At 35.5% G+C, this 27,705-nt stretch overlaps 1 protein-coding gene across 5 annotated transcripts in view; it reads right to left on the reverse strand.

Annotated features, from left to right (window-relative positions):
* Positions 1 to 2,298: 2,298 nt before the first annotated feature.
* SCRN3 (secernin 3) overlaps positions 2,299 to 27,705 on the reverse strand; it is a 42,879-nt gene continuing 17,472 nt past the window's right edge. For 2 of the 5 annotated variants that reach the window (XM_081243001.1, XM_081242997.1), the window contains exons 6-8: positions 9,829 to 9,991; positions 8,369 to 8,543; positions 2,299 to 4,876 (exon numbers count right to left, since the gene is read on the reverse strand). In XM_081243001.1, the coding sequence (XP_081099127.1) occupies positions 4,706 to 4,876; positions 8,369 to 8,543; positions 9,829 to 9,991 (509 nt within the window). In that variant the 3' untranslated portion in view covers positions 2,299 to 4,705. Of the gene's footprint in view, positions 4,877 to 8,367; positions 8,544 to 9,828; positions 9,992 to 27,705 lie in introns of those variants that run through there. The other 3 variants (XM_081242998.1, XM_081242999.1, XM_081243000.1) reach the window with 3 other exon arrangements.

A 27,705-nucleotide genomic window follows, 5' to 3' on the forward strand; every position in this document is an offset into this window, starting at 1 on the left:
CTGAGGCACACTGTTCTCCCAGGGAAGTTGTCCCTGGATCACGGGACCCTGGCAGTGGCAAGCTGCACAGGCTCCCGGGAGGGGTGTGGATAGTGACCTGTGCTTGCACAGAGGCTTCTTGGTAGCTGCAGTAGCCTTAGCGTTTCATGTCCGTCTCTGATGTCCATGCTGATAGCCACGGCTCGCGCCCGTCTCTGGAGCTCGTTTAGGTGGTGCTCTGAATCCCCTTTCCTTGCACACCCCAAAACAATGGTCTCTTGCCTCTTAGGCAGTTCCAGACTTTTTCCCGGACTCCCTCCTGGCTAGCTGTGGTGCACTAGCCCCCTTCAGGCTGTGTTCTTGCAGCCAACCCCAGTCCTCTCCCTGGGATCCGACCTCCAAAGCTGGAGCATCAGCTCCCAGCCCCCACCCCCACCCCCCGGCGGGTGAGCAGACAAGCCTCTCAGGCTCATGAGTGCTGGTCGGCACTGATCCTAGTGCGGGAATCTCTCTGCTTTGCCCTCTGCACCCTTGTTGCTGCACTCTCCTCCACGGCTCCGAAGCTCCCCACTCCGCCCCCCGCAGTCTCCGCCTGCAAAGGGGTTTCCTAGTGTGTGGAAACTTTTCCTCCTTCACAGCTCCCTCCCAGAGGTGCAGGTCCCATTCCCATTCTTTTCTTTTTTCTTTTTTCTTTTGCCCTACCCAGGTACGTGGGTAGTTTCTTGCCTTTTGGGAAGTCTGAGGTCTTCTGCCAGCATTCAGTAGGTGTTCTGTAGGAGTTGTTCCACATGTAGATGTATTTCTGCTGTATTTGTGGGGAGGAAGGTGATCTCCACATCTCACTCCTCCACCATCTTGAAGGTCCCTCCAGCTACTATATGTATATATATATTTTTTGTGGTACACGGGCCTCTCACTGTTGCGGCCTCTCTCGTTGCAGAGCACAGGCTCCGGATGCGCAGGCTCAGTGGCCATGGCTCACGGGCCCAGCTGCTCCGCGGCATGTGGGATCTTCCTGGACTGGGGCACGAACCCATGTCCCCTGCATTGGCAGGCGGACCCTCAACCACTGCGCCACCAGGGAAGCCCCAGCTACTCTATTTTTTACTCTTAAGAAACACATGAAATTTAAGAAAAGCTTAACTTTTCTAAAATATTCCACAAGGTATTAATTACTCACTGAAGTACCAAAGCCCAATACCATATTGGATTTATAGAGTGAAAGCCTCCCAAAATGTTTTATAAATTAATTGGCTGTTTTATAAATATAATAATCCTTATCTTTATCTGGGGAGTTATTATTCCTATTTTGAATATGGAAAAAGGGAACAGGTTGACCTCAGCCTTATAAAAGGCTATCAAGTTGTACAGATAGATTGTCTAGCTAATTTTCTCAACTTTACAAGCCGAGAAGAGAACTGTGTAAATTCTCTCCATCAGTCCTTGAATGTTAATTTAAATGTTTATTGAGCATCTAACTTGTGCCAGACATAATGTTGAACATTAAGCACACAACAGTGGGAAAAAATATGGTTCTTATTCTCATAAAGCTGCTTCTGCTGTGAGAGACAGATGTGAAACATTTAATTACACTTGTGATCAGGATCACATGTGGCTCTCAGAGTATGTATCAAGAGGCTTGATCTTAAGTGGGGAAAACTTCCCTGAGGAAGTCATGTTTCAGCAAAACTCTAAAGGATGGAAAGAACTACTTATATAAAAAGCACATGAAATGAATGGTGCAAGCAGAGGGTACAGTCATGATGAAGGAACTCAGCACATTCAAGGAATTGAAAGAGAATAGAAACTTTAAAAAAACAAAGCATAATAAGATATAGATGGGGCAGATTGGCAGGATCTTGTTGATAGTTGTTAAGGACTGGGACTTATCTCATTGACTCTTTACAGTTTTAGACACGATAGGAAAATTAACAACTTGATTTTTTAAAATGAGCAAAAGATCTGAACAGATTCCTCACCAAAGAAGATAATATAGATGGCAAATAAGCATATTAAGAGGTGCTTTGCATCATATGTCATTAAGGAAATGCAAATTAAAACAATGAGATACTACTACATACCTATTAGAATGGCCCAAATCCAGAACACTGACAACAACAAATGTTGGCGAGGATGTGGAACAATAGGAACTCTCATTGACTGCTGGTAGGAAAGCAAAATGGTACAGTAGTCACTTTAGAAGACAGTTTTGCAGTTTCTTATAAAACTAAACATACTCTAACCACACCATCCAACACTCATGTTCTGGGTATTTACCCAAATGACTTGAAACCATGTCTACACAAAAACCTGCACATGGATATTTATAGCAGCTTTATTCATAATTGCCAAAACACAGAAGCAACCAGACATCCTTCAGTAGTGGATATCAGCAACCAGGGTATCCAGACAGTGGAATATTATTCATCACTAAAAAGAAATGAGTTATCAAGCCATGAAAAGACATAGAGGAAACTTAAATGCATATTACTAAGTTAAAGAGCCAATCTGAAAAGGAGGCTACATACTGTATGATTCCACCTATACAATATTCTGGAAAAGCCAAAACTGTGGAGACAGTAAAAAGATGATTGCCAGTGGTTAGGGGAAGGGGGGGATGAATAGGTGGAGCACAAAGGATATTTAGAGCAGTAAAACTGTTCTGTATGATACTATAATTGTAGATACACGTCATTATACATTTATCCAAACCCACAGAATGTACAATGAGTGAAACCTAATGCAGACTCTGGATTTTGGGTGATAATAATGTGTCAGTGTAGATTCATCAGTTATAACAAATGTACCACTCCGGTGTGGGATGTTGATGGTGGAGGGGAGGATAGAGGAACAGGGGTACGAGGGAACTCTGTACTTTCTGCTCAATTTTGCTTTAAGCCTAAAACTGCTCTAAAAATAAAGTCTATTTTTCCCCTCCCCCAAGTCTATTTTTTTTTAAGTTTTAGGAGGGAAATTCATGAACATATTTAAAATTTTAATAGATCACTCTAGCTGCAGTAACCCATGTGGATGAAGATAAAGAGCAAAAATGGGTGCAGAACTTAACTGCAGTGGTCCAGGTGAGAGCCTGGTACTAGTTTGGTCTAGCATGGTGTCAAAGGAGAAAGTGAAAACACGCAGGCCCTAGAGAGAGGCACGTTTCTGTGCCTAAATAAATCAATGAACTGCTTACCCTTAGTTTCCTCACGTATTAAAAAAGAGAGGGGGGGACATTTGGGGGTTGCCCAAGGGGCTTCATGATTTAGGAAGAACTTATCACTGAATTATATGTAAGGCAAACCAGAATTAACTGAGCGTTTGATACAGTTTTCTTTTGTAATGGCAGCCCTGCATCAGACAAGAGCCATCAGGCAGATTATGATTTTTATGAGAGAATTTAAAAAATAATTTCTGAGGACTCTTTAAATATAATGATCCACTATTTTAGTAATAATCCTAATTGCAGTGATAGTGACCAATAAATATGATAATGCAATCAAACACCTAAAATGGAAATTTCTAGAAACCAATAAAAACATAGTGTTATTTATTTATTTATTTATTTATTTATTTATTTCCACGGTACACGGGCCTCTCACTGTTGTGGCCTCTCCCGTTGTGGAGCACAGGCTCCAGACGTGCAGGCTCAGTGGCCGTGGCTCACGGGCCCAGCCACTCCATGGCATGTGGGATCTTCCCGGACCGGGGCACGAACCCGTGTCCCCTGCATCGGCAGGCGGACTCTCAACCACTACGCCACCAGGGAAGCCCAACATAGTGTTATTTTGAGTTGGATTTTTCTTTTGTTTATATTTCCAACTTTGAGTATTACTTGGTAATCCCTGTGTAACTTTAACAGAGTTTTGTAATCTTTGGACAGGTATTATTATTCATATATAATGTTCATAATACATTATACATTATAACATTCTTAATGTTCATAATATGCTAATACTTCTATTTCATCACCACTGTCTCATTCCTGTTCCTGTTTTCACTGAATGAACAGAAGTAAAAGATGAGAGAGATTTGAGACACCAAAATAATACCTCCTAAGGTCTTGGCTTATTCCATTTTGTAATCTCCCAGGAAAGCTCTTCTAAAAATATTAACGTAAGAGTCTGTTAAGGGGTATGGGCGAAAAAATGCTAGATAATTAGAGCTAAAAGCTCACTGGTCAGCTAAGTCTTGACAAAGAGCATGTTTGAGTTTAGTAAAACATTTGCATAATTAAAAGACTGGAATAAGACAATGTAAATCTAGAAAATTTTGCTAGAGCTGGCTAATACTTGCCTAAAGCACAAAAAAACTTATTAGTTGAATCAATATTTTCCATTACTAAAGAAAAATCTGCTTTCTTGTTATAACTGAGAAAATTATTTGAGGACAATATATAATTATAATAAATGTATACATTATTTTAATGTTTCATGCTTTATGCAGAATTGGATATTTAATTACTGTGATTTTTTAAAAGGTATTGTGGTTAGAAAAAAAAATACAAGTTGGTACCTAAAGTGACACCTGGCTATCCATGATATATGTGTCCAAATCCAATGTTATTTTCTTTCTCAATATTTCATCAAGGCTACATGTAGTTTTAATAGCCAAGCTATCACCTGAATGCTATTAAAGAATAATCAGATCTGCACAAACTTAATTTATATTATTTACCAAGGTAACAGATTCTAATTTTGAGGAAGATTGCTGACCATTTATGCGATCACTAAGAACTAATATTTGGCTTATAAATTCTAATTTCATCTTTTGTACACTGAGGAAAAAGATTAACAATTTTATCCACATCAAGATGCTTGTTTTGAAGGATTGATTCCATCTCTTTGAATAGTTCCTTCTCCAGTTTGCTCATGTTGTCCAACATTGTTTTGGCTTTTTCCTGAACAATTAAAAAATAAAAATAAGTAAATACACAGACACACATGTGTGCATGAGTGCACATGCACACACATGAGTCTAACAAAATTCCAAACCACCTCTACAGACAAGGTTTGTTCATTCTGGTTTCAACTTCTGGTTCGGTTCTCCTTCTCCTATTATTTAGATAAAGAAAGAATGAAATTCTTTGGGAAAAATCATTGTTCTAGATTCAGTTAATCTATTAACCACAAACTATTAGTTATTTTTAATAGAAAATACAATAACAATTATGTAGTATTAGTCTATAAGCAAGAAACTTAAAAGACAAATAACAGGTCAATTGAAAATTTGATATTAATTGTGGATGGGGAAGGTTGCTGAAAACTAAGGCTGAAATATTTTTATGAATTTGGATCTTCTACATTTAAAACCAGCATTATCAGATTAAACAAAGGAAATAGAACAGTGACGTTCAAGGGAAAGAGCAACTAAAAGAAAAGTCATTTTCTCTATGATTCCTCCTTGTATCAACAAGGGGGGAAAAGGTCATGATTCTTACAGAAAGGGGCAATTTTTAAGTTATTAATGAATTACCATCATCAGTTAGAGGGTAGGTACTGACAGAAAAAGTGTATAAGAAGAGAGTTACTAGAAAGTGAGCGTAATTTAAAAAATTTGAACCATAATGGGGCAGAACTCCACAAAACAAGGATTCTTAACTTTGACCTATACTTCGGTATGAAATTGTATGCAATTTTTTCTGAAGAAACACTGTACTTCCTATCAGTGCAAAAAATGTATTTTATCGATAAATAGTATTAGAATAATTGGTCATCTCTTTGGAAAACGAAGTTAGAACCCTACTTCATAACACCCATAAAAATAAATTCCAGATAAAGAACTAAATTTTTTTATGCAAATATACATATATGTATTTGAAAGAAAATACAGAAGTTATATTTATTTTGAGGTGAGGCAGCCCTTTTGAAGCATGAAATCAAGAGGCCTTAAAGGAAAAGACTAACAAATGCAACTGATTAAATTTTAAACTTCTGTCTGACAAAAAAGTTAAATAAACAAACTGAGATTAAAAATTTTCTACACAACAAAGTTATTCACATATTTTTGCCTCTTTGAGGCAAAAGACAAAAACAACCAAGAATCAATTGAAAAACAGACTAAGGAAAATAATAGGCAAGTCATTTAAGAGGAAATACAAAGGCCAATAAACATATGAAATTTTCAACCTCATTAGTAATCAAGAAATATTAACTAAACTACCAGCAGGACTGACTCTCCCTAAAACACAAAAGTAGTTATTTACAGAGCTAGGACTAGAACCCAGCTCTTTGACACTTCTTCCCTCAAATCCCATTGTCTTTCCACTACTTCATGTTGTCAATCAACATTTAATACCTATTAAATAAAGCCTAAAATAGTAACTGCTTTTAAATTTTATTTCATTATTACTTAGAAAAATGTCAATCAGCAGTTTAATTTAGTTTAATGGGCATTTAGTAATAAGTCTACAAAACCCACCTCCCAGAAGCAGTATTTAAGGGGAAAAGGGAGCTAACAACTCTTGAGAATTATCATGAGCAATGAGAGCAGTGCAGAGGCTGCTCAGGAAGGAGGGAAAATCCCTCCAGAGCAGACATTCATGAAACATATCACTGAAGAACTTGAGCAAAGGCAAGAAGAACCAGGGGCTCATCATTTTTCACAGCACTGTGCTGAGTCTGGAGGATGGGCCAAGCCCATGGAGGGAATGACACTTCTGGCCTGGTGCACTGGGCCCTAGTCAGTGCACTTAATAGGCTCCTAGAACAAAACACTTGCCTCTCACTCCATGCCACTAGGTTACAAAAGGGTGTTTACACTGTAGGTCAGAAGTAAAACAAACTGGTCTCAGAAAAAAGCAGTAGTGTCAAGAATCTATAGCAAATAGAGGATCTGTACAGAGCTGTCTGCTTTAAGCATAAGCACCAGGGTGGGCCACGGGGGTGGGCCAGGGGGGTCGGGGAGGGAAAAGTATGGCAACTATGTAAACATACTACAGAAAAAGGATATAAGTAAATAATTGCCGAGGAGGAAAATTCATCTAATTCATTTAATGTAGAAAGAATGTAAATGTATATACCTTCACAAAGTAAAAGTTATTATAGGCAATAAAAATCAGAAGCGAAGCTGGTAGAAGCAGGTGAGAAAAGGTATAAGATGACCAATCTTTTCCATCATTGCAAGGACTCAGTTGTGAGTTCTGAGAAAAGCCTTTAGGTAGCCCTTCCATTTCCTTCTAATCTATTTTTTTAATCTCTGGGGCAAAGATGGAAGAGGGCAGGAAGGCTGAAGAGGTATGAACTTTATAAAATTATTTGTCTACCCGTCAATCTATCTGTCCCCCCAAAATATATATCTACTTATTTCTGGAGATGAGATTGTGGGTGATGTGTTTAATCTTTTATTATGCTTACATTTAAAAATAATAAGCATTTATCTTTTTTAAAAACTTCAACTCATTATAATAATTATTATTTTAAGTCTATGGGGTGTCAAGTCACTTTCAATTAAAATTAATCTGAGGGTATATGATTAAGAACATTATCTTAGAGACCAGGTTAACTCCCCTCCAGAGGTTTTGTAATTTTTGGTGTGAGATACACTAAGAAAGCTACTTAAACTCTCCAAGTCTCAGATTTCTTATCAGTAAAATGGAAACAATAATAGTACCTACCTGATAAAGTGGCTGTGAAGATTAAATGAAATATCCCATGTAAAAGTACCATGGTGCTTGGTGTATAATAAGTGTTCAGTAAATGTTAGCTATTGTTATTATGTTTAATATACTAAATTTCTCTGAATTCACAATACATTCTTCACCATTTTTTAAACCAAAGTTCAAAAATAATATAGCTTTATTATAGTCTAAGCATCTAAACTATTTTTAAACCTATTTTTATATAAAGGAAAGAAAGCTGAAATTTCAAAGTTCAAAATGTGGATTGAGGGCCTCCCTGGTGGTGCAGTGGTTGAGAGTCCGCCTGCCGATGCAGGGGATACGGGTTCGTGCCCCGGTCTGGGAGGATCCCATATGCCGCGGAGCGGCTGGGCCCGTGAGCCATGGCCGCTAAGCCTGTGCATCCGGAGCCTGTGCTCCGCAACGGGAGAGGCCACAACAGTGAGAGGCCCGCATACCGCAAAAAAAAAAAAAAAAAAAAAAAAAAAAAAAAAATGTGGATTGAATCATATTTTAAGTTCTTCTTTTTTTTTTTTTTTTTTTTTTTTTTTTGCGGTACGCGGGCCTCTTCCGTTGCGGAGCACAGGCTCCGGACGCGCAGGCTCAGCGGTCATGGCTCACGGGCCCAGCTGCCCCGCGGCATGTGGGATCTTCCCGGACCGGGGCACAAACCCGTGTCCCCTGCATCGGCAGGCGGACTCTCAACCACTGCGCCACCAGGGAAGCCCTTAAGTTATTCTTAATGATAAAACAGAGAATATAATCTAATCATACCTGCTTATTATCTAGTATTTCCAAGGCCTGTTGATGTTTTTGGTAGAGTAGGTGTCTTCTGTCAGGCTTAATGTTAAACTGTGGCTTCTTTTTAACTGAGTCTTCAAATGTGGGTGAACTGGTGTCCAATAGTTGTGAAATATTTGGTACAAATATGAAAGGCTTAAAAACAGATCTAGAAGAAAAAGTATTAAGTTTGGTATGTGGGGATATAAAAATATTCAGCATTATTCTAAATCTTCTAAGATTCCCTCTAATTTCTACTAATTTATAACATACTAATTGTTCCTGTCATACTACTTATACCCATGCCTGTCTTCCCTGGTACACTGGGATCTCCTTTTGGGGCAAGGGATCATATTTTATTTAGCCTTGTATTCCCATGAACCTAACAAAGGGCCTGGCATATAAACAGTGTCAAGTAAAATTATAGTTCATCATTTTCTACTGCAAACTCCACTGTTGGAGGGTAAGAACAATCCTCAATGTAACAGATGGAGCATTAGGATTTGGGATGAAAATAAGCAGCAGTATTAATAAGGGACTCACAAGTTTTATTCCGTTTTCTGGAAGATATCTTTAATAATATGAAAGATTATAATACTAAGAGGTAGTGAACATAAGATCACTTCTAAATGTAACATGCGTTAAGTTTTATGAGATACCAATGATTTAAATCAAGGTAGTCTGTATATATACTACTTAAGATATAACCTGAACTATTGATATTTTGTTTTACATGTACGTATTTTCTAGATCATTTAACCTTTTTACTCTTACTCATCATCTAATATTTAATACTGAAATCTGCATTAGAAAACCAATCTACTTTTTTTTCTTGACAATTTTAAACATAGTTAGGGAAAGAGGGAGTAGGGATAACTGCATACCAGAAACTATAAACATTTTCATCCCATATGAATGAGAATAGTTATGGCAATGATACACATAGGAAAATGGCAGACTAAAACCTGAATAGAAAATGCATTCAAGAGACTTCCCTGGTGGTGCAGTGGTTAAGAATCTGCCTTCCAATGCAGGGGACAGGGGTTCAAGCCCTGGTCCGGAAAGATCTCACATGCCACGGGGCAACTAATCCCGTGTGCCACAACTACTGAGCCTGTGTTCTAGAGCCCGCGAGCTGTAACTACTGAGCCCATGTGCCGCAACTACTGAAGCCTAGAGCCCGAGCTCCGCAACAAGAGAAGCCACCGCAATGAGAAGCCCGCGCACCGCAACAAAGAGTAGCCCCCGCTCGCCGCAACCAGAGAAAGCCCACGTACAGCAACAAAGACCCAACACAGCCCAAAATTAATTAATTAATTAAAAAAAGAAAATGCATTCAAAAATTATTGTGGTATTTGTGCAACAAAAATTTAGCCTGACAAAATCATCACCAAACTAATGACTCTACCCTACCCCTAACCCCCTGCCTGGTTTATAGTACTTTGTGACTTTACCTCTCAGGATCAGGAGTCCCTGTAAGGAAGTGGATGCAAGGAACGTTGGAGTCTTGAGGTAAAATAGAAACCATGCTTGCAGTGGTCAGGAATTCTCCCTCCATATTAATGCCACTTGGTTTATCTCGGAGAATTTCCATCATTGTTTCAAAGGTTATGTTTCCTAGGGAAATGAATTTTAAGACGATCAAATACATATGCATTTGCAGGTTGGTATCCTGCAATTATGAACTGCTTTCTCTATTGATAATACATAATATGAGACACTGGTCTAGGTATAAATTAAGTAAGATTGACTATAAGCAAATCTTGTATCATAACTGCTAGACTCACTGCACTGTCACAAGGAAGATATTTTTCTAATATAAAATATACAAAATCTCAAAACATTGTAACAGGTTAAATCTGTTATTTCCTAAGAAGAAGACATCAATAATGCAAAATACACTCAATCTCACCGCCCTTCCAAAAATTTTTAAGAGCTATGTAGTTAACAATTAACTGATGACATCAATAACTATTATCTGAGTCTATCCATTCTGGGAACCAAATATTAAGAGAATATTGTGCTTAGTTTCCAATATTATACAAGATGTTCTTTACAAAATAACAAATTATTTTTCCTGTAATATAATTTCTATGCCTGACATTAATACTCTTGTATGAAAGTGTGAATTGTAACCTGAGTGGGAATGAAGGAGGCAAAAGACATTATTGGCTAATGGAATTTGTGTGTACATAGTTCCACTGGACTACTTTAAAAATTTAAATGTCCATCATGTGTGATGAAAATAAATGGCATTATATTCTGTTTTCTGCTTTCATAGGTAAAGTTTGATATTTTAAGGAGTTTTTTTGAGAAAAATAGAAGAAAATCTCTCTCTTTAGCAAACACAACATGACCATGGTTACAGAGAACCTCAGAATCCCATATTTGGAAGGCATTTCCACCAAAAAATTTTAAAAGCCAATTTTATGCCCTCAGACAGCTCTGTTTCTTTCTATATATATCCATAGTCAAAGATGTGATTTAGGATCTATCTCATGACAAGATGAATAATCTTACTCTTCCACAATGCAGTCCTCCAGAAGTAGCCAAAATATCTTCTTCTCACATGATAATAATTCTCTTCTCCAAAATTTATGACTCAATTCTCCCTGAATCACATTAGAACTCCTTCAAATTACTACTAAGCTTAACTGAAATAAACTTTTCCTCTCCATCTGTCTTTTGTCTGTATTAGTCCTATCTTTTGTTTATCTTGGTCCTATCTCTGCCATCAGATTATAAATTCCTGATCTTTTGTCTGTATTGGTCATATCTCTGCCATTAGATTACAAATTCTCTCAAGACAAGAATGGGATTTTCTCTATTTAGTTCTCATTCATTCAAGAAATATTTATTGAACACCTATTAAATGCCAGGCACTGTCCTAGGCAATGGACAGACAGACACAGACAGACAGAAAGACAGATATTGATAGATTTAAACATGGATATACAGCTCTGTGAATATAAAGAAATGAAAGTCTCCTGATCCAATTTCAATTGAGGTAACTACAGTTAACAATTCAAAAAGGATTTCTCCTGGGACTTCCCTGGTAAGACTCCACGCTCCCAATGCAGGAGGCCCAGGTTCGATCCCTGGTCGGGGAACTAGATCCCACATGCATGCCACAACTAAGAGTCCGCATGCCACAACTAGGAGTCCGCATGTCGCAACTAAAAACAAAAGATCCTGCATGCCACAACTAGGACCCGCTGCAGCGTAAATAAATAAATAAATAATAAATAAATAAATAAATAAATAAATAAATAATTTTTTTTAAAGAAAAGATTTCTCCTGAAGAGTTTCAGAACAGGTCTGAAACCTTTTCTTTGAATAAATGCAAGAAATTCTCATTATCAGAAGAAAACTGGTACCAGAAAATAGCCACTTAAAGCAACATATTTAAAATAAGAAATCAAAACTTCATGGTAAGTAGTGGAGGAAAAGGATTGTCTGGGTCTTTAAAATGAAATTAAAATACAAAAATAAGTTTATATAGGCTTATAGTTAACAAGATTAAGGTTAAAATTTTAATATGCTAATTCTTAGAACAAAGAATGAAACAAGTGTTTTACAACAAAATGGTAAGAGAATTCGACTTTATTTGACTATTGCAGAATGATCATACAGATAATGATTGCAAAAATATATGAGGACTTCATCAAGTTTCTCAAGTCCTTCTCTTAATTCTTTTTTTTTTTAGTGTAAAATAATTTTATTTTTTTTCCTTTTTAAAAAATTTTTTGGAGTATAGTTGATTTACAAGGTTGTGTTAGTTTCAGGTGTACAGCAAAGTGAATCAGTTATACATATACCCACTTTTTTTTTTTTTTAGATTCTTTTCCCATGTAAGCCATTACAGAGTACTGAGTCGAGATCCCTGTGCTATACAGCAGGTTATTATTAGTTATCTATTCTTAATTATTTAATACTCAAATCATCTTCTTTTGAAGCACTTTGTCGTGTTACTGCTCTCAGTTTTTCTTCAGTTGTCAATAGGTCTAACTCTCTGTCCATTTTTTAATTTGCCAGTGGTTTTGTATGTGACCTAATTAGTTATCTAATGTTAATTTCATGGGCTTCTGGAAATCTTGCATCTTTTGTAAGACTTTCAGTTTGTATTTTATTTGTATTGTGTTACTAATCATTAAGAGACATCAACAAAAATATTGATGCAAAGAAGAGGAAGGATAGTGTTAAGTCGGGAAAGATGTTTGAATGAGGACTAATTTTATAAATAGATGGTTCATGAGTGATTATCTTTATATTTAAGACTACCTTTGCTTCCTTATGCAACCCTTGTAACTTTGGGGCATCAGACTGAAAATTCAGATAAAATGGACATCCCTCCTACCATCCATCACAACTTGCTGCAATCTTTGCTTCATTAACCAGCTGATATATGACTAAAATGAGGTCATTTTTTTAAAGTACCTACATCTCCCCCAATTTTCTTATATGACCTCCTAATTTTTCATGCTTGTACAAAGTTTATATTCCCCAAAGTATAATTCTACAAGAAAATTAAAATAGGATCACTAACATATAATTACTTACCTGAAAAACCAAAGAGAATAGATTTTAAAACTACGGAAAAAATAGACTATCAATGAGGTGTCCCATTAAATAAGTAAAAACACTCCTCAGCTTTCTTATATATCAAAACCAACCAATTAACAAACATAATAGAAAAATATTCCATTCACATTACCAGTAAAAAAATATCAAATATCCAGAAAAAAACTTAAAAGTCAAGTAGAAATCAGTAATCTAAGCTTCCACCTTAACAAACTAGAAAAAGAAGAGCAAAATAAGCTCAAGGCAAGCAGAAGGAAGAAATAATACAGATAAAAGCAGAAATCAATGAAATTGAAAGCAGAAAACAGAAAAGTCAATGAAACAAAAAGTGGTTCTTTGAAAAGATCAATAAAATTGACAAACCTCTAGCTAGACTGACAGAAAAAGAGAAAACACAAATTACAAAATTACCAATATCAGAAATGAAAAAGGGGTATCATGACAGACCCTGCAGACATTAAAAGCATGATAAAGGAATACTATGAACAACTCTATACCCATAAATTAACAACTTAGAAGAAATGGACCAATTATTTGAAAAGCACATATTACCAAAGCACACTCAATATGAAATAATTTGACTAGCCCTATATCTCTTAAAGAAATTGACTTTAAAACTTCCAGAAATTTCCAGGCCCAGATGTTTCACGGGATAATTCTATCAAACATTTGAGGAAGAATTAACTCCAAATCTACACAACCTCTTCCAGAAAATAAAAAAAGGAGGAAACATGTCCTGACTCATTTAATGAGGCAAATATTACCTTTATACCAAAACCAAACAAAGACAGCACAAACAAACCAACACAGACCAATATCTCTCATGAATACAGATACAAAAACCCTCAACAAAATATTAGCAAATAGAACCCAACAATATATAAAAAGAATTATATACCATGACCAAGGTGGGTTTATTCCCAGGATACAAGGCTTGTTCAATATTAGAAAATCAATGTAATCTATCATATCAACAGGCTAAAGAAAAAAGAGAATCATATCAACTGACACAGAAAACGCATTTGACAAACCTCAGTATCTATTCATGATAAAACTTTCAGCAAACAAGGAATAGTGGAAAACTACCTTAACTTGATAAAGTTGACAAAGTACATCTACAAAAAGCTACAGCTAATACTATACTTAATGGTAAATGACTAAATGCTTTCCCCCTAAGACTGGGAACAAGGCAAGGATGTCTGCTCTCACCATTCTTATTCAGTATAACGCTGGAAGTCCTAGCCAGCACAATAAGGCAAGGAAAGGAAATAAAAAGCATACAGACTGGAAAGGAAGAACTAAACTGTCCCTATTTGCAGATGGCATGATAGTCTATACATAAAAATCCCAAGGAGTCTATCCAAAAAAAAAACCCCGAAAAACAAACCTCCTAGAACCAGTAAATTCATTTAGCAAAGTCACAGAATACAAGATCAACATACAAAAAAGTAATTAAAACAATCTGAAATTTTGAAAAGAAGTTCTTATTAAGAAACAATTTGTTTAGGCTTTATAGAAGAGAACTAGAGACACTGTCTTCTCATTTATGTTGAGACTGCAAATTTTGTAGGTCCCACTTCACTTATAGAATCTATTCTAAAGTAATTTTGAAATGCAGACAAACTTAATAAATAAGATGTTCACATGATTTACAGTGGTAAAAGGGAAACAACCAAAGAGTGAACAATACCATTTGTGTCCTCCCGTCCACCAGTTACTATGTTCCAGAAGGTCACAGACTGTATCATGTCTGCCACTATGTGGCCCCATGCCTAGCACAGAGCAAGTGTTTATAAAAGATTTCTTTAACAACTACAAAAAATGTCAATATGGAAAACCTAGACAAATAAAATTATAAAAGTCTAATTAGAACAGAAAAGAAAAATTCAATAAACGGACAACCATATCTTGTTCTTGACTAGAAGGCAATATTATTAGATGTGAACTCTCCCCTAAAATAATCTATAGTTTTAATTCAAATCCAATCAAACCTCAAAAAGATTCTTCGGGGAGAAGCTGGAAAAATGATTGTAAAATTAACCTTGAAAAATGAACAGTCAAGGATTGTCAGGAAAATTCTGAAAAAGCAGAATAATGAGGAGGTATTTGTCCTACCACATTAAAAAAAACCCTGTAAATTCATTCATATTGTCCTTTGGCTCATAAAGCAAGTATTGAGCACTTATTACGTACACTTACACTGTTCTAAATGAAACTGGACAAATACAGTAATCTAATTTACACTTGGGTTTACTTAGGAATTTAATATTTAATAAAGTTGGTTTGGCATTTCAAATCAACAGAAAAGATAATTCATTTAAAATGTGGTGTTGAGATCACTGGGTAATCATTTGAGAAGTGAGAAAAAACTGTAATCCTAATTCATATTTTATTTTAGAATAATTCCAGAAGAATTATAAATTAAAAAAATCAAACTATAAATATAAGATGTAGATAACCATTTCTGGTACAGTGAAATGGCCATTCTAAAAGCATGACATCAATGCTAGGAACCATATAAGAGCAATTCCACATGGGACAGAATCAACCATTTTATTATTACTTTTCTATTTATGCCAGCTATTCTTTAGCCCTTTTTATCCTTTCTTGCCCTCTTTTGAATTTAACAAGTATTTACTATTCTATTTCTCCCCTGTTAGCTTATTACTTATATATTCTTTTATTATTTTATTAGTTTCTCTTGACTTATTACAGTCTGCCTTAAATTATTTCTTCACCACTTAGTTAACGCAAGGGCCTTGTAACACTTTAACTCCAATTACTGTCTCCTGTTTTTAGTGCTATTCTCATACATTAATTCTGCTGTGTTCATCTGGGTCTTCTGAGAAGCAGATGCCACAACATGAGATTAAATGTACAAGGATTTTATGAGGGAAAATGCCTATGAGAGAAAATGGGGAGGAAGCTGGACTGTGACAGAAGTCCGAACCTGGCTTTACTAGAGAGGGAAGAAACGTTGGGTGAAAGTGACCTAGACTGCCATGCCACCTAAGGAAAGCTTTGCGAGGCCCACAGGGAGTCTTTGACCCAGAGTCGGCCATCAGAGGAGTCCAATGACCCCAGGAATGGGCCTGCCTTAGTCTCCCTGCTGCTTTCAGTCATTGGCCAGGAGCAGCCTGTGGGAAGCGCAGCCTTAGTACTACATGAATTCAATGCACAACAGAATTTGAGCACTGCAGCTATGGCCATTGGTCATAAAATTATTATTATTTTAAACAGACAATATTCATTCAGTTTCATGCACGTATTTACTGTTTCTGTTGCTCTTCATTCACTCCTGCTTACCTTGCCTCTATCAAAGATAATTTTTCCTGCCCGAAGAATGACCCTTAGTATTCCTTTTAATGCCAATTGGCTAGTGACAAATTTTCTCAATTTTATTTCAACTTTATTTTTGGAGGATATTTTCAGTGGGTATAGAATTCTAAATTGGTAGTCATTATCTTTCTCCATCACTTTACAGATGTCATTTTATAGTCTTCCAGATTCTTTCCCTTCTTTTGAAAAGTTATCTGTCAGTCTTATAGTTGTTCCTTTGAAGATAATATATATTTTCTCTCTGACTGCATTTAAGATCTTGTTTCTATTTTCCCCCTTCAGCAATCTCACTACGATGTGCCCAGGTGTGGTTTCCTTTTATTTATTCTTGGGATTTGCAGAGCTTCTTGAAGCTGTGGCTTGATGACTTTTATTAGTTTGGAAAAATTTGTGGCCAGTATCTCTTCAAATCTTGCTTTTGCCCCTCCATATTCTCTCTCTCCTTTCCTGCTGGGACTCCAACTACATATATATGAGACCTTTTCAATGAGTCCTATATGGCTCTCACACTCTTGTCCATATTTTCCAAACTCTTATCTCTGTTTCAATCAGGGAACTTTCTACTAATCTTCCAGTTCACTAATATTTTTCTTCTGCTATGTCTAATCTGTTGTCAAACTAATCTATTGAATTCTTAATTTCAGTTATTATAAATTTCTATTATTTCAATTTGGTTCTCTTTTATAGATTTCAGTTCTCTGATGAAATTCTCCATCTTTTTGTCTAATTTTCTTTCTTTTTTTTTTGGTTTTTTTTGTGGTATGCGGGCCTCTTACTGTTGTGGCCTCTCCCGTTGCGGAGCACAGGCTCCGGACACGCAGGCTCAGTGGCCATGGCTCATGGGCCTAGCCGCTCCGCGGTATGTGGGATCTTCCTGGACCGGGGCACGAACCTGTGTCTCCTACATCAGCAGGCAGACTCTCAACCACTGCGCCACCAGGGAAGCCCTGTCTAATTTTCTTGAACATATAAAACATACTAATTTTAAAGTCTATATCTGATAAAACTAATTTGGGGATAACCAGTGGGTCGGTTTCTACTGTCTGTTTTCTCTTGATTTTCAATCATTTGGTCCTATTTCTTGGCATGTCTGATAACTTTTTATTGAATGTTGGACACTATAGATTAAAATCTGTAGAGGCACTGCATGATATTTTCCTCCACAGAGTATTTAATTTTCTTCTGGCAAACAGATGGAATATAGGTAGATTACCTATTGATCCAGCTGAGACTGGTCTATTCTGTTTGTTCTTATTCCTAAAGTGTAGCCTTTATGGGGTTTCAACTGAAAGCCTAGGGTATTTCCCAGGCCTCTTCTTCTTGGTTGTTCATCAAATCCAATTTTTGTCCCTAAGGCCTTGTGAGACTGCCAAAATCTCTACTTAATTTTTTTTTTTTTTTTTTTTTGCGGTATGCAGGCCTCTCACTGTTGTGGCCTCTCCCGTTGTGGAGCACAGGCTCCGGACACACAGGCTCAGCGGCCATGGCTAACGGGCCTAGCCGCTCCGCGGCATGTGGGATCCTCCCGGACCGGGGCACAAACCCATGTCCCCTGCATCGGCAGGTGGACGCTCAACCACTGCGCCACCAGGGAAGCCCTCTACTTAACTTTTTAAGCTCTTGGTAACTAATCCTACAGAGTCTCATCCTACATATGCACTGCTTAGAAGTCAGCAACTGCTTTAAGGAGAAATTGTGACATAGAAGGTCAGACTCTTCTCAGAGTGCACATAGTCTTTTCCAATCTCCTGGATCTAGGCCCCTCATGTCCTAACTGTTTTGGGTGTTCACCATGCCTTCAAACAGTGGGTTTTATTTTCCCAGCTTTTAGTTATTCTTGGGGAGAGGTTAGTCTAGTACTAGCTACTCCTTGTTAACCAGAAGCAAATGTCCAGCTTTGTGATTTTAACCACTCCAATATTATGCCTCCCATTTATTAAATACATCAGTCTCTTTTTACCCTCAAGTAGTATCAATTTCTGAATAACAGTAATGAATGTGATAGACCCATACTGTAACAAGTAGAGTTTAAAAAAATAACACAAAACATATAGTTCCTGTCAGCGGATAAGATATTTTCAGATACTTTGTATGGAAATGTTTAATTACTTCATTAAAATTAGTTCTAAAGAAACAAATAACTTTCATTTAACATAGTTGGTTGACCACAGGTAAGTTTTTCCTCTCTCTCCAAACCCTACTACAATGACAGCAAAGGAATAAAAAATGAAATTACTCACAAAGACAAAGAAAGCATGAAGAGCAAGAATTTCCCCCCATCCCCATGATATATGAGAATAATTAAAAGAAAAAAAGCTTACATCAAGTCTGCACCCACGTTGTGATTTTTGTGACATTTCAAATTAAAATAAAATTGATTTCCATACAAAACAGTCTAATGTTCCACCCTCAGTTAATCACGCAAACTTCCAACTGTTTTATGTTAATAGCAAATTTTCACTTTCTCCATAATATAGCTATGACTTCAAATTCAAGAAAAATAATGTATAGACAACTTGTTGCAGGAGCAATATCTTTCTGTTAGTTTTGGAAAAATGCAGGAAGGAAAAAAAAAGGATACACCTGAAAACAACCCTTAATATTAAAACTGAACAATAAAGCAAAAGCCATCCACACCTATCTATCACACACATAGCTTCTGCACCTGGTGAGATTTTAGAATGATTCAAATATAAATTCCTGTAAATGGCAAGTTTTAATGAAAACAGTGTCAGAACCATAACACTGCATTAACACAGGTATTATGAAAATGTTTTCTGTAGTCAAAACCTACAATTCTCAAAATGAAAGAAGGATTTACATAATCACTTGAGTAGGATAACTATAAGTAATCCACTTGCAAGCACTGGATAAGTACTGAGACTGCAGTGGCAGGGTTCACTACAATGAATGCAAAACACAGGGTACAATTTCACTGCAATTTAAACTAGTTATTTATAATACAAGAGTGAATATAGATACAATTTGGATATACATGCAGCACAGTTAATAGCTATCAGGTAAGAATAGTTGTAAAGAAGAGAGGTAGGCTCTTCCATCTAGAAAACTCATAGGAAGAATTAGCCATAATGTACTAGTAGACAATTTTCTATAAAAGTACTGGAAAGACATTTATTCTTTTGGCAAAGCACAGAAAGTTGGATGAACTATACTTCATACTTAGGGGAAAAATAAGTTTCATGTCAGATGCATCTATTACTATAATATTTTATGCATTTCAAATCTATAATTCAGTTATTTTGTAGTTAAATATAACAGAATTAATTATTATGATACAGTGGCTAATTAATTTATAATTCTTTCTACCTATTTTTTCTTCCTTTCGTCTGATCACCCTAAACCTTATGATTCTTGACATTTTCCTCTCCGCCTTAATTATGTGTTATTATTCTTCATTTCTGCTAATTTTATGTCCTAAGCCTTTAGGTTTATTGCCAGAAAAAAAGGATACAACAATGACCTTCGTTAAACTATCTGCAAATTATAATTTAATTCAATTCAACTAATAATCCTTTGTTAATTTAACAAAAAAAAGAAACTTATTAAGCACACACACACTAGTGCAAGACACTGAACTAGGTGCTGAGAGAAATATAAGGACAAATGAGAGTCCATTTTTTTTCAATTTCATACGGGAGATAAATGAAGAGCACAAACACAACTTCCTCATTTGTAAAATGAAGATAATACCTACTTCACATGGTTGCTTAAAGAAAATAATGTAATCACTTAGCACAGTGTCTAGCCTTTGATACACTTTTTTAATAAATAGGAGTAGGTGCTGCTGCAGCCAGTACTCTGTCTCTACTTTTACAATGACAGTAAGCCTAAAATCAAAATCCTTAGGATAACATATTTTAGCATTTTCTACATATGTACCTATATGAAAAAAGATAGTTTAAATAACCTACTTATAAAATGGCAAACTAATATTAAGAAACTTTATAGGAAACTTTTCAAATGACAACATTCTTCTGGAAATTAAAATATAAGATATTAAATACTTTGAAAACAATGATGTTAAGGCATTCTAAAAACATTCTGTCACAAACTTTTTTCTGCTATACCTATAATTAATTTGTTTAATGAATACTTGAGAAGCAAGTATTCATCACTAACTTATCTATCTCTGAGTAGTTGCTTTCTGATTGATTTATAGAACCATTTTATCCTTCAAGTGAAGGAAGATAAATCAGTCACAGATTTTTATGAGTGGAAAGACCCTTTTAGCATTTATCCGCCACCCAATAATCTTCTAAATAAAAGTTATTTTTCTGGAATTATTTGGAGGCGAATAGACAAAGGTACATTACTAATAATTTTTTAAGAGTTAGTAGTAACCAAATATAAAAATGGGGAAAAAATATATTAAGAACAGGAAAGTTATTTAAAAATTATAAATTTTCAATAAACTTAAGAATATGGTTAACCTCACTAATAGGAGAAATATATTTTAAAGTAATAACATGCCAATTTTGCCTAAAAATTTAACAAGATGGAACAAAAACAATATCCTATATTGGTAAATATATTAGAAAATGGGCACTCAAATATTGCTGGTGGAAATTTAAACTGATGTAACTTTTCTGGTGGTCATTTTGGCAATGTGTTTCAAAAGCCTTAAAACATGCACATGCTTTGACCCCATATTCTACTTGTAGGAAATTATTCTAGGAAAATAATCATGGATGTGAAAATAAAGAAGCTATGAGCATACTGTAAAATTTTCAGTGACCTAAAAATGACCTAAATAACAGAGAATTTGTTAACTAAAGTATGATTTATAAAGTATGATTCATACAATCAATCTTTACTATATAATGATAAAATACAACCACATGGAAATAAATATTATACCAAAATAATAGAACACTATGCATCTGTTAAAAATGAGATAGTTCTATATATATTAAAATAGAATGATCTACATTATATATTGGTACCTAGAGAAAACTTATGTGCAGAAGAGTGTGTATGGCATGCTACCATTTCTGTAAAAAGGAGAACAAGAATACTTATACATATTTGTTTCATTAAGCATACATCATCTCTGAAGGCATATACAAGGAAATGCCTGTAGGAAAAAGGACTGAACAGGGGCATGTTAGAAAGGAGAGGCTTCACTGTATACTCTTGTATACCTCTGAATTTTGAATCATGTGAATATATTTATTTTTATAAGTAAAAGAATGTCATAGAGTATTAAATGACATGGGAAGGAGTTCTGCTTTCATTTAGGCTGAGTAAGCTTCTATCATACTAACCCTCCCTCAGATAACTATAAACTTGGGACAAAATACACTAAGGCTCTTTACCGTGAGCAAAAGCAGGAAAATTCTGGAGGAGAGGTGACACTTGGAAGATGGGATGAAGCACAGAGTAAATTTCCCACTTTTGTTACGGCTTTAGCCTGAGGGAAGGCCATGGTCAATGCTGTGCAATGTGGCGCAGGCAGTTATAGAAAACCTTGGTCTTTATGGCCTGAAGAACCAGAGGCCAACTACTGGTACTAGAAGGTGAAGGGAGAATCGCAGAAAGGAGAGAGTTATAGAGAGCAACCCCCAAATTCTTTGTAAAAAAAAACTCTGCCCAAATCTCCATCTGTTTCATGAATCAGCATATGTGGGGGAGAATGATAGCAGCTCAGCTAAAGATAAAAGAACGAAACTGAAATTTGAGCTGCTGACCAGGAGACAGACTTTGCAGACAGAACACAACCAATTCAATTGCTAAATCAAAAGTTATTGATATTTCTTCCTAGGTGAGTTTTGGTGATTGGTGGCTTTCAAGGAATTGGTTCATTTCCTCTAAGTTACTGAACACACTTAGAGCTGTTTATAGTGTTTCCCTATTATCCTCCTAATGTCTATGGGGTCTATAATAATATGTTTTCCTGACATGTAACTTGTGTTTTCTTCTCTTTTTTTTTTTCATTGTGGAGCTGTTTCAATTTATTAATCTTTTCAAAGAACCAGCTTTTAGTTTGATCCATTTTCTCCACTGTTTTCAATTTTACTGATTTCTGCACTTTATTATTTCTTTCTTTTCTTTGCTTGGGATTTTTTGTTCTTTTTTTTTTCTTTCTTTTTTTTTTTTTTTTAGTTTATTAAGGTGAAAGTTTACATTGTTGATTTGAGACCTTTCTTATTCTCTAATATAAGCACTTAATGCTTTAAATTTTCCTGTAAACACTACTTTTGCTGCATGCTATAAATTTTGGTATATTGATTTTCATTTCATTCCACTCAAAATATTTTCTAAGTTCCCTTGAGACTTCTTTTTTGACCCATACATTTAAAGTGTGTTGTGTGGACTTCCCTGGTGGCGCAGTGGTTAAGAATCTGCCTGCCAATACAGGGGACACAGGTTCGAGCCCTGGTCTGGGAAGATCCCACATGCCGCAGAGCAACTAAGCCTGTGCGCCACAACTACTGAGCCTGTGCTCTAGAGCCTGCGAGCCACAACTACTGAAGCCCGTGTGCCTAGAGCCCATGCTCCACAACAAGAGAAGCCACTGCAATGAGAAGCCCACGCACCGCAACCAAGAGTAGCCCCTGCTCGCCGCAACTAGAGAAAGCCCGTGCGCAGCAACGAAGACCCAACGCATCCAAAAATAAATAATAAATTAAAAAAAAATAAAGTGTGTTGTGTGATTTCCAAGTATTGGGGATTTTCCAGATATCCTTATGTAACTGATTTCAAATATAATTTTATTATTGTCAAAGACTGTACTTTGTTATGTCTCTTTTTAAGATTTGTTTTATGATCCAGGATATGGTCAACTTAGTGTATGTTCCATGTGCACTTGAAAAGAATATGCATTCCACTGTTGTTGGGTGGAGAATTCTATAAACATCAGTTAGATCCAGTGGTTGATATACTGTTCAATTCTTTCATATCCTTGCTGATTTTCTGTCCACTGGTTCTTCCCATTACTGAGAGAGAAGCATTACAGTCTCCACCTATAATTGTGGAACTGTCTACTTCTCCTATCAGTTCTGTTAGTTCTTACTTCATATATTTTGAAGATTTGTTGTTAGGTTCGTATACATTTACCATGGAGAAAATAATAACCCTGAAATGACCCTTTTTTGATTATGTGATATGTCTCTCCCTGATAATGTACCTTGCTCTAAAGTCTACTTCATCTAATATTTATATAGCCAACCCAGCTGTCTTTTGATCAGTGTTTACATGCTATAACTTCTCCCATTCTTTTACTCTTCGCCTACTTAAAGTAAGTCACTCGTACACAGCATATAGCTGAGTCGTGGTTTGTTTTTTTACTTCAGTCTGACACACGTCATCTTTTAATTGGTATGTTTAGACCATTTAACAATTAATGTAATTATAGATATGTTGAACTTTAGATCTACATTATATTGTTTTATGTTCGATGCTTCTATTTTTATTCTTCCATTTCCCCTTTCCTGCCTTCTTTTTGAATATTTTCTTAGTATTCCATTTTAATTCATGTGTTTGGGTTTTTTTTTACTGTATCTTATTACATAGCTTTTTAAATAGTTGCTCTAAGGCTACAATATATGTAATTAAATTATCTGTTTACTAGAATCAATATTTTACAGCTTTAAGTACAATGTAGAAACCTTAACACCATATGTACTCCCCTCTTTATACTGTGATTATCATGTATATTATAGGAAATGTAATTTTGGCTTATAACTGTTAGACACATTTTTAAGGTCTTAAGAGGAGAAACATGGTATTATATTTACCCCAGTATTTACCATTTCTGTGGCTCTTCCTTCATCCCTGAAGTTCCATGTTTCGCTGTGCTATTCCCTTCTATCTAAAAAAATTCCTGTAGCATTTCTTTTACAGCAGGAATACTGGCAACAAAGTCTCTTAGTTTTCCCACATGGCAGGATGTTTTTATTTCACCTTCATTCCTGAAGAATACTTTGTCTAGATACAGAATTCTTTTCTTTCAGAGCTTTAAAAATGTTGTTTCATTGCCTTTAGGCATCTATGGTTTATAATGAAAAACACACAGAAATCATTTTTTACCTACATATAATGTGTTATTTTTCTTTAGCTGCTTTTAAGCCTTTTTGTCTTTGGTTTTCAGCAGTTTGTGCATTTAGGCATGGATTTCTTTTCATTTATCTTGTTTGACGTTTGCTAACTTTCCTGAATCTGTAAATTTAAGTCTTTTGCCATTTTGAGAAGTTTTCAACCATTATTTATTTTAAAACTTTTCTGCATCACACTCTTCTCTCCTTCTGAGACTCTAATGACTCTAGATGTTTAGGTATTATCCCACAGTCCCTAAGGCTCTGTTCTGTTTCTTTGTTTCAATTTTTTTTCTCTCTGTGTTCATATTAGATAATTTCTACTGAGCTATCTTCAAATTCACTGACACTTTCCTCTGTCATATCCATTCTGCTATTGAGCCCATCAGAGGAATTTTTTACTTTAGTTACTGTGTTTTTCAATTGTAAAATTTCCATTCAGTTCTGTTTTATAGCTTCTATTTCTCTGCTGAGATGCTCTACTTTCCCATTCATATTGGGAGTGTTCACACTTAAAATAGCTGCTTTAAAGTCTTCATTTGAATGACACAAATGAACCTATCTATGAAACAGGAACAGACTCATGGACATAGAGAACAGACGTGATGTGATTGTCAAGGGGGAGAAGGTTGGGGGAGAGATGGAATAGCAGGTTGGGGTTAGCAGATGTAAGCTATTATACATAGAATGGATAAACAACTAGGTCCTACTATATAGCACAGAGAACTATATTCAATATCCTATGATAACCCATAATGCAAAAGAATATAAAAAAGGACATATATATATATATATATATATATACATTTAACTGAATCACTTTGCTGTACAGCAGAAATTAACACAACATTGTAAATCAACTATACTTCAATCAAAAAAATAACTGAATAAAGTCTTCATTTGATAATCCCAACATCTAGATCATCTTGTCATTGGTATCTATTGTCTTTTCCCTTCCAAATTGTTGAGATTTTCCTAGTTTTCATATATTGGGTAATTTTGGATTGTACCATTTAGATTACAACATTATGTTATGAGATTTTGGGCCTACTTTCTGTCCACACCCAGTGCATAGTTCCAGGAATCATACTGTTTGAAACCAGGCCAGGTGATATGGAAGGAAAAAAACCATGAAACTCACTGCTGGATGAATTCATACTTTGGGTTCTGGTTTCTTTCTCCTATTGCCTGTCCCTTTTTACATTTAAAGGTCCTCAGATAACTGTTCCATACAATATTTCCAGGTTTTTGGTTATATTCAGAAAAAGAGATAGAGTTTACTTACAGCATCTTATCTGGAACCAGAACCAGCCTACATTAAATGTTGATGAACTGTAGTTTCTAATTAAAAGGCAAAACTTATCAGAATGGTTTAAAAAAAAGATTAAACCATATATTTTTTTTTACAAGAAATGTGCTTTAGATATAAAGATACAGATAGTTTGAAAGCAAATGGATAGGTGAGTATATGTCATATAAACAGTAAACAGAAAGCTGGGCTAAAGTTGACTTCAAGACAAACAGTATTAACAGTGAGAAATAATATTTCATGAAGAAAAGGCCCAATTCACCAGAAAGACAAAACAATTATAAATATGTATGCACCTAATAACAGAGCTTTAATATATATTAAGCAAAAACTGACAGAATTAAAGGGAGAAACAGACAATTCCATAAGCATAATTGGAGATTTTCACACTCCTCTCTTAGTAATATATAAAACAAGAAAAAAAATCATTAAAGATGTAGATGATGACAGTAACCATCTTGACCTAATTGACCTAATTGACATTTATAAAACTCTATACCTAACAAGTGCAAGGTGCATATTTTGTACAGCAAAACAGATCATATGCCAGGCCATAAAATAAGTCTCAGTAAATTTTAAAGGACTGAAGTCATATAGAGTATGTTCTCTGAGTTCAGTGGAATTAAATTAGAAATCAATAACAATAAGATATCTAGGAAACCCTCAGATATTTGGAAATTCATAACACACTTCTAAATAATTCACAAGTCAGAAAAGAAATCACAGGGGAAATTTTAAAACATTTCAAATGAATGATAACTAAAGATGTGGAATGATATTCCAAATATACCATCAACTAAAAAGTGGATTAAAGTAGAATATATTCAGTATTGGCCTATTTTTATTTTAAAAAAAAAGCTGTATATGTATACAGGGAAATATGGCTACAAAGAATATCTGCTAGCAATGATATATTTTACTTTTGCAATTAAAAATATTTAAATGTTAAGTGAGTGCTGAGTACTTATTATGAGTAATTTTTGTTCCTCTGTGTTTACCTGCATTTTCCAAATGCTTAACTTTTTTTTTTTCCATTCTTTCTTCTGTGCATACATATTTTATTTGTAGTTTACATTATTGGGATCACATTATATAGAGTTCATATCTCGCTTTTTAAATATACAATTCATGACCATTTCCTTAAGTGATCAAATACTATTTGCATTATTTTATTTTTTTTGTTTTTTATTTGTTTTTTTTGTTTTTTGTTTTTTTTCCACTTTATAACAAATTTAATCAGTTATACATATACATATGTTCCCATATCCCATCCCTTTTGCGTCTCCCTCCCACCCTCCCTATCCCACCCCTCCAGGCGGTCACAAAGCACCGAGCTGATCTCCCTGTGCTATGCGGCTGCTTCCCACTAGCTATCTACCTTACGTTTGGTAGTGTATATATGTCCATGCCGCTCTTTCACTTTGTCACAGCTTACCCTACCCCCTCCCCATATCCTCAAGTCCATTCTCTAGTAGGTCTGTGTCTTTATTCCTGTCTTACCCCTATGTTCTTCAGGACATTTTTTTTTCTTAAATTCCATATATATGTGTCAGCATACAGTATTTGTCTTTCTCTTTCTGACTTACTTCACTCTGTATGACAGACTCTAGGTCCATCCACCTCATTACAAATAGCTCAATTTCATTTCTTTTTATGGCTGAGTAATATTCCATTGTATATATGTGCCACATCTTCTTTACCCATTCATCCGATGATGGACACTTAGGTTGTTTCCAGCTCCGGGCTATTGTAAATAGGGCTGCTATGAACATTTTGGTACATGTCTCTTTTTGAATTATGGTTTTCTCAGGGTATATGCCCAGTAGTGGGATTGCTGGGTCATATGGTATCTCTATTTGTAGTTTTTTAAGGAACCTCCATACCGTTCTCCATAGTGGCTGTACCAATTCACATTCCAACCAGCAGTGCAAGAGTGTTCCTTTTTTCCACACCCTCTCCAGCATTTATTGTTTCTAGATTTTTTGATGATGGCCATTCTGACTGGTGTGAGATGATATCTCATTGTAGTTTTGATTTGCATTTCTCTA

This window comes from Mesoplodon bidens (assembly GCF_964165515.1).
Source record: "Mesoplodon bidens genome assembly, chromosome: 8".
Taxonomy (NCBI): Eukaryota; Metazoa; Chordata; class Mammalia; order Artiodactyla; family Ziphiidae; genus Mesoplodon; species Mesoplodon bidens.